This window comes from Anomalospiza imberbis, chromosome 1 (assembly GCF_031753505.1).
Source record: "Anomalospiza imberbis isolate Cuckoo-Finch-1a 21T00152 chromosome 1, ASM3175350v1, whole genome shotgun sequence".
Classification (NCBI taxonomy): Eukaryota; Metazoa; Chordata; class Aves; order Passeriformes; family Viduidae; genus Anomalospiza; species Anomalospiza imberbis.
This window is the reverse complement of record NC_089681.1, coordinates 70,872,752-70,880,915: the sequence shown is the minus strand read 5'-3', so window position 1 is coordinate 70,880,915 and position 8,164 is coordinate 70,872,752. Positions and strand designations below refer to the sequence as shown.

The following is an 8,164-nucleotide window of genomic DNA, read 5'->3' as shown; positions in this document are numbered from 1 at the left end:
CTCAGGTTCAACCCGAAACAGACATAGTGGAAACAAGCTCTTTGTAAAACATAGTTATTGTGATGTGCCATGAGGGGTCTAAGCATGTCAGACAACCTTCCCACAGGGATCACTGATAGTTGGATTATTGAATATAGACCGATTCAGAACAGAACAAGAAGTAATGGGCTCAAGCTGAGAGAGGGTGCGTTTGGATTGGATACCAGGAATAAATTCTTTACTGCGAGGGTAGTGGGGCACTGGAACAGGCTGGCCAGAGAAGCCGTGGATGCCCCATCTCCAGAGGTGTTCCAAGGACAGGCTGGAAGGGGCTTTGAGCCCCCTGGTCTAGTGGGAGGTTTCTCTGCCTATGGCAGAGAACTGGCACCACATTGTCCCTTCCATCCCAAACCACTCTGCGATTCCGTGTTGCTACGTTTTGCTATTCCCCAGATGATTCCAGTGTGGGGTTTATTATGAAGCAGAACCTCTGCCTGTCACCGCTTCTATTTCTTACACAGGCCCGAAGACGCTGGGAGCTGGCAGACACGGGACACGTTCGCACACACAATGCCGGGCTGTGGCCGCTGAAGCGGCGCTGTCCCGCTCTCCTCAGGCACCGCTCTCCTCAGGCACCGCTCTCCTCAAGCACCGCTCTCCTCAAGCACCGCTCTCCTCAAGCACCGCTCTCCTCGGGCACCGCTCTCCTCGGGCACCGCTCTCCTCGGGCACCGCTCTCCTCAGGCACCGCTCTCCTCAGGCACCGCTCTCCTCGAGCACCGCTCTCCTCAGGCACCGCTCTCCTCAGGCACCGCTTTCCTCAGGCACCGCTCTCCTCAGGCACCGGCGGCGGGAGCCGGGACGGGGCCGCCCGCGAGGGGAGGGGGCGTGGCTTGGGCCAGGGGGCGCGGCCGCCCCGCCTCGCGCCTCCCTCCCTCCCGCGCAGGCGCCGCTGAGCGGAAGTGGCGCGGCGCGGGGGAGGCGGCCGCGATGGCGGAGAAGTTCGACTCCCTGGAGGAGCACCTGGAGAAGTTCGTGGAGAACATCAGGCAGCTCGGCATCATCGTCAGCGACTTCCAGCCCAGCAGCCAGACGGGGCTCAATCAGAAATTGTGAGGGGCCGTTGTCGGGGGCGGGCCGGGCTGCGGGGCCCTATCCCCCTTCAGGCCCAGGGTGGTGCCTCAGGGCTCTCTCTCTGCCCGGGTATCGCTGGTCTCGCACCCCCCGTCAGGGGCAGCGCAGCGACCCCGAAACCGGCTAAACCCGACCCATTTTTATTCCCAACAGGAATTTCATGGTGACGGGCTTGCAGGATATCGACAAATGCCGGCAGCAGCTTCACGATATCAGCGTGCCCTTGGAAGTTTTTGAGTAAGTCTGTGTCTGCCTGGCAGGGGAGGTGCTGCAGTCGGTGACTGGAGGTAGCTTGCCTTCGCAGCGTGGGTATTTTGGCTGAGGGCTGCTTGTCTCAAACCCAGGCCTTCTGAATGCCTCGTGAGAACGTGGGCAAGCAGAAAGAGGTCAGAAATACCTTCTGCCTGTGAGAAGGCAGAAAGGTAGGAGAAGAGATAAAATATACACCTGTCTTCATAGAACCACAGGATGCTTTGCATTGGAAAGGACCTTAAAGCTCATCTAGTTCTAACTTCCCCACCGTGGGCAGGGATGCCACCTACTAGATAAGTTGTTCAGAGCCCTGCCCAGCCTGGCTTTTCAGGCTACTTTTTTTTGACTTCTGCATATGGAGGCAGTAACACGAATTCTGCCAAATTTAGTGATTTTATAACATCACAGAATGGGTTAGGTTAGCAGGCACCTTCAAGATCATCTGTTTCTAACACCCCTGCCATGGGCAGGGACACCCATTTAGTAAAGCAGGTTTCATTTTTAAAAATAGACTTTTACACTGGATTAGGATCAGGATTTAAAGTTGCAAGTGAAAATAAAGTAAGTCAGTACACACATGTTCAGTTTCAGGAGTGGCAGTCTGGCAGAAAATTGCAGTATTAAAATAAAAATGAACATAGAGGAAGAGCTATACTAGAGAGCTTTTGTGATGTAGCTGACAAGTTAATTTACTAGTGTTTCTTCTAAGTCCAGATGTTACTGGTCTGCTGTACTCCAGTGTGTTACTGGCTGTACACTGCTTTTTTTTCAATTGGGCTTTTACTCCAGCTGTAAATTTGTGATGACTCTCTTAAATATTCTCTCTGGCGAGTTTCCCTTTGCCAGGACTTGTATTGCAAAACAAAATTGCACATAGGTTTGCTGATACAGTAGTGTTAAGTTTTTACTGTTTACTGTGGTATGTGCAGCTCCTCCTCATCCTTGATTTGCTGGATGCCATATTCCCATGTGCTTAATGCTTACCATGTCCTAACTAATCCACTTCCTGGTTAGTGCCCTTGCAGTTGCTTGGAAAAGGATCATCTTCCTTTGATCATCTGTGCCTGTGAGGACCTGGTAGATATATATTTTTTTTTTTAATGTGCCTTTAATACTTCATTCAAAGCTCTCCAGGCTTTCTGGAAACAGAGGTTTGCTGGCTACGGCCTCGTCCTTGAGCTGCCTTTTGGAAGTGGCCGAGTTTAACTGTGGTGGTTTTTAAAATGCACGTGTCAGATAAAAGCAGAAAGAAAAAGACAGCAAGATGAGTAATTCTGTACCTTGGAGAGCATCCTAGTAGGAATATGATCATTTAGCAGTGTCTTTTCTGCTTTCAGATACATAGATCAAGGCCGCAACCCTCAGCTTTACACTAAAGAGTGTCTGGAGCGAGCTTTGGCTAAAAATGAGCAAGTGAAAGGAAAAATTGACACTATGAAGGTAAACCAGAATTAATGGAAGTATAATGCAATAATGTATTTGATAAGTTTTTACTTTTCTGTAAATATGTGGGTATTTTTCACTTGTGCAGTTATTAACTCCTGTTATTATATGATTTGTCTTAGAAATTGCTCTGCATCCCTGTATCTTAATTGATGCTGATACAGCCTGTTCAGGAAAGGAAACCTGTAGTTCATCCCACAGTTGGGGATGCAGGTTTCACTTAGATTTTGTATTGGTTAAAGCTATATGTAGCAGTAGAGATATTTTACTTGGGTTTTTTGCAGGTGTGGAATTTTGCTGTGTGCAAATTTAAAAATAAGTGAAACAGAAGGGGTATTTTTCCAGTCTAGAATGGAGAGTAGAGGTTTAAAATGTCAAATATGTTCTATAATCATCAGTCAATCTTTATATAATTAGTGAAAATGCATGCCAGTGCTTAGAGGTTTCTGAATTTGTATTTTCATTTAGTATGAACCTAAGCATTCTGTGATACTATTTAACTCCTGGAACTACTGCCGAAAAACACAATCAGAAAAGGAAGTTTAGTGAGTTCTGAGAATGTTCTTTGGCTGAACTTAGTATGGAGGATGACAAGTTGTACTGCAGAATGTAGACTTCATGGAGATAAGTCCTGAGCTTCTTTTTCTTTCCTCTGCGCTTGTGAAATTGTGTACTTCTAAGGCAGGTGTGAGTTCCTTTTTGAAGGTGGAGTGGATTCCATATCAAATCAGGAGGACATGTCCTTAATCAGCTTTCCTTAATAAGGTCAGGCAGATATGAGTGCATCAGAGTGTACTAGAGAGGTCCAACTGCTTTGTATTTCTTAGGAGAAAATGCAAGTGAATTTCTGGGAATTCACAGACACTTTACTTTGCCTGGTGCATTCCTTGTGGATTTCACTTGGGCATTTTCTGTGGATTTTGTAAATATAACTTACTTTCTTTTTGTAGTTTTGGGGGTTTTGGGTACTTCAGTTCACTGAGAGGTGTGTTGGGTACAAACATTTCTGTTCATCAGGTAATATTGCTTAATGAAATCTAAATAAATTGTCCAGATGATGTATATACATTTTTTTCCCTTTCCAGAAATTTAAAAGCCTGTTAATTCAAGAACTGACAAAGGTGTTCCCAGAAGATATGGCAAAGTACAAAGCTATTAGAGGAGAAGATCCTCCTCCTTAAGTTGGCCTTTGGTAGCTCTAAAAACGTCTCATAAACTGACACCACGTTATAAAAACATTGATTGGAGAGAGAGAGAATCCAAGCCCTCCTAACAACTGTACTAAAAATGGCAGTGGTGACTGTAAAGGAGCTTGATGGTTGTTCATTGTTCTGGTCTGAAGCTGCTGAATCTTTCTGAAGACTTCTACTCAGTGATTGTGGTTGAAGCTTCCTATGGTAATCTGCTTTTCTTTCCTGGAGGGTTTGAGAAATGTAATTGGCTACAGGTCATCAGTGCAGCAAAACATTTTCCACAAAGTGCATTTCCATGTAGAAAAACAAGGTTTTTTGTTTTCTGAAAAGTGTGCCTCAGGATTGTAGGCTCATCTGTTTTTTAAGAGAAATGCATTTATTACACTTGATTATTTTTCATTTGTAAACTTCAGGGTTTTTTTACTGCAGTACGAACAGTTGACTGCTTTTGTCTTGCCAAATTCTACTGAGCAGGAGCCTGTCAAGGGCTGCAGTTCTCATGTGTCATAATTAGTTGCAGCCAGGAAAACCTTCAGATCTTTTGTTCTGGGAGCTGCAGTGCAGATGGCTAAGGATATAAAAAGTGAGCATACCTGGGGACTAGCTCCTCTACAACTTCACTATTTTGTACAGTATTTAATGTTTATTCATTTTCTGCAAGCAGATTGTTGAATAAAAATTTGAAAAAAATCTAAATCCTGACATTTTTCTTTTATATGCTTCTCTTTGGAGTGTGATCTGAAAGCTTTGAAAAAATAGCATATTCCTCAGTTCCACACGGATAGAAATAAAATATGTATCAAAACTTGGCTCTTAAAATTTTATATCTGAAGGTGGTGTCAGCTTGGTTATTTGGTTTTATGATGAAAACTTCCATTTTAGTACCTGAAACAGGAGATTTTGGGAATCAGCAATTGTCACCTGAAGTCCTGGTTAGCTGTGAGCTCATCTCTGGGATCTGTAAGTGTTCATACATAAGGGAGCTCCAGTATGGAACAGGATGGTGCTTTCTCACCCAGAGGTCGGAGGTTGGTGGGATAGACGGGGTTTGCAGTGGGAGCAAGAGGAGCCCTTTTAGTCTCGGGTATTTGTGAAGCTGCAGCCCTTTGTGCTTATGTTTGTTCTCCCAGATCTAGCTTGACTTTTTGCACCAGCAAATTATTTTACTGCTTTAACTTTCTTCTGGTTGCTAAATTGGGTGATTTTGGGCAGGAGCTCCAAAATAGCACTATAAGCATGTGCTCCATAGCAGGCCTGCCTAGTCTGCTAAAGGCTTAACAGGGATTTAGGCATGTTTGGAGTTACTAGTGCCATAGTTTGCACATCTGAAGCACCATCTGTGCTCACTTAGCTGCCTGAAGCACAGCCCATCCGTGATGCCAGGTACCACCAAACTTTGACATAGCAAGAGGAAAAACAAAAACAGAGAACTAAGAACTAGCTGTTCCTTTTAAAATTTGCTGCCTACCAGTCTAAGTTAGTCTAATTGCTGCCTGATATGCCCCTGCCCTGCGCACTTGCTTTTCCTTGTATTTGTTCCACCTCTAATCACTTTCACCTTCACAATTTTACTGTATGAACTTGGAAGAGTGACAAGGAAAAGGCGCTCCATGTTTTTGTTTGGCTCAGCCTGGATTGCTCTGGGTCCCTAGGAGCTGTTGGAGCAAGGCCTGTGACTGCCAAGTGGGATCTATACAGGACACAAGTCAAGAGAGTAAAGAGGATTTTTCCTGTGTGTATAATGTAGTCAGAAAAGGAGCTTAAGAGCAAAAGTGTTGACAGCAGGCAGGGGAAACTATTTAAAAGATAGTTGAGAGAACATTTAGGAGGCAAGAGGCCTGTAGGTACTGGTCTGGATACTGGAGTATTCTGTCACCTAGCGCTGACACCAGCTTGTGTGTCAGATTTGGTGGAGTAGGACTCTTTAAAACTGGTGCTTCCAAGAAGTCTTATTTATATCTCATGGATTCATAGAATCACAGAATAGTTTGCACTGGAAGGGATCTTAAAGGTTACCTAGTTTCAACTCCCCTGCCATGGGGGATTTGCTCAAAGCACTCTCCAACCTGGCATTGAGCAGTTCCAGACATGGGCATTTACAGCTTCTCAGGACAACCCATTCTAGTGTTTCACCACCCTCACGGTGAAGAATTTCTTCCTAATACCTGAAGCTGCCCACTTTCATTTTGAAGCCATCACCCTTTGTCCTGGGATTAGCTTGGAGTTAGAGGGCCATGAGGGATAAGCAGCTCCACAGGCCAGAGGCCTGAAAATGTGTGAAATGTCTGCGATTTATTGTCCTTAGTTAATGAACTACGTACCCAAGGCTGGCCACAGTGAAGATGGTTACCCCCATAACACTGACAACTATGCCTGCTGATGAGAAGAAGGTTTTAGGCTTCCTTAGCTCAAGAGAGGTGATTTACAGGCAAAGCATGGATCACATGCTTTCCCTGATACCTAGATAGGTGTGGTAAACACAATGACTGGGCTAGTTACTGGAGATGGAGGATTAGGTTTTAACATTAGGTCACATCATCATGAAATCTCAGCTGCCTGTGTTTTGTGAGGGATCTAAGAAAACTTTTTTGGGTGGTGGATATATACATTAGAAATAAAAATAAATTTAAAAAACACGAAAAAAACTCTCAGTTAAGTAATCAGGTTTCATGTTCTGCTCATCTTCTGTTCCAACTTTTTGATACTTTATTATTTTATGCTTGTTTCACTTATGGTTTCTGGGGTAGCGATTCATAATATTGATATTGCTGCAACTGCCCATATTTAGCATAATATTGAAGAGAGGTAACTTGTAAATTATGTTTGTCTCAAACAAGAAAAGGTGGCCAGAATGAGTATATTTCAGTTTATAATGTAGAATGAGAATTGCTAGAAGCAATGGTGTTTTCCATTTCTAGTTGCGTATGGAACAGAAAAATCCAACCTAATTTTTCTCATTTGTTAATTGGTTGTCTGAAAAGGAGCACATGCCTGAGTTACCCTGATGTCTGCTTTGTTTGATGATAACCTTCAAGGCATTTGGTTAAGGAGACTGTTAGATCTTTCCTCTTTCCCACTCTCTTACCTGCATGGTTGGAGGTGAGATGGAATTTTATTTAAGGGTAACATTAAAACAATATCAGCCAATCAGCAAAGCTTCTAAAATAGATTTTTGTTTCCCTTTAATTATCTCAAAGGAAAGTTTGAAGCCATTCAGGTTTCAAGTGCATCCTTGAATTTTTAGTAAGATTAATAAGATTTTGGAAATAAAACTGAATATGTAATTACAGGTAATTATTTTTTAAACAATTATCTTTATTATATACATTGTGAGATGAGAAGATGCTGGATAATGCTGCTCAGCACACAGTTGTTTAAAATGGAGTGTGTGCTCCTATTTCTATTTTTTATCCTACATTTAGGATAAAGTCAGTGTAAAATTCTTTTGCTCAGACACAGAAAGAAACGGATCAAGAAGGTGCTAAGGATTTTGCTGCAGCCTGTTAAGGCTCAGCATCCTCTCTGTCCCTTTTTTTACTGGAAGGAGAAACAGTTGAGTGCCCAGCCTTCCCCTGTCCTTGAAACATTTTTTGCTTAAACCTCCTTGTGAAGAACAAGTAATGAAGAGCTGTGCAGTCTGACAGGGACAGACATAGGTGCTACAGGAGTTGGACGCTGCTCAGCTGTTGGTTTATCCAACCTATAGCTCTTGTTAATTTGTTTTTTTTTTCATGCAGATCAAGGCACTGTCATTGTTAGCCAGTTCTCAGTGTAAGATGAATCACCAGTGTGCCTGAGACAATCTGTTTCTCTCATACCACTCAGAAAAGAGTCTCTTGATGGCAAAAAAGTCATCCTAGGCAGAGCAGTTGGGTTTCAGTGATTGATCTTTCTAATTCAGTTGGATGAACTGCTAAGTGGTGGGAATGGTTTGACAATTTCCCAGATATTTCATATTGTGATGTTTTTATAAATTACTTTCTTGATGAGTGCAGTTCCCAAGTGACTGAAAGTGCTTACTGTGTGATTCTAGCAGTTACCCCAGGTACTCTATAATCTCATCTCCGACTCTCCTCTGATCACAGCAATAGAGCAGATAAACCCTGCAATCCACTTCTTTTTGCCCTAAGTGATCTTTGACATTTTAACTAGATCAGATAGAA

The 8,164-nt window shown here is 43.4% G+C and overlaps 1 protein-coding gene across 1 annotated transcript; it reads left to right on the top strand.

The window, feature by feature from the left end:
* Positions 1 to 923: 923 nt before the first annotated feature.
* MED10 (mediator complex subunit 10) lies at positions 924 to 4,697 on the top strand. Its single transcript, XM_068196301.1, has 4 exons — positions 924 to 1,091; positions 1,267 to 1,350; positions 2,703 to 2,805; positions 3,894 to 4,697. The coding sequence occupies exons 1-4, from the start codon at positions 970 to 972 to the stop codon at positions 3,987 to 3,989; spliced, it is 405 nt and encodes a 134-aa protein (XP_068052402.1). The 5' UTR covers positions 924 to 969; the 3' UTR covers positions 3,990 to 4,697.
* Positions 4,698 to 8,164: the final 3,467 nt, after the last annotated feature.

Coding starts and splice junctions, on each gene's coding strand:
- MED10 (XM_068196301.1), top strand. CDS start 970: ATGGCGGAGAAGTTCGACTCCCTGGAGGAGCACCTGGAGAAGTTCGTG. Junction 1,351..2,702: donor GTGCCCTTGGAAGTTTTTGA/GTAAGTCTGTGT, acceptor TTCTGCTTTCAG/ATACATAGATCAAGGCCGCA. Junction 2,806..3,893: donor GAAAAATTGACACTATGAAG/GTAAACCAGAAT, acceptor TTCCCTTTCCAG/AAATTTAAAAGCCTGTTAAT.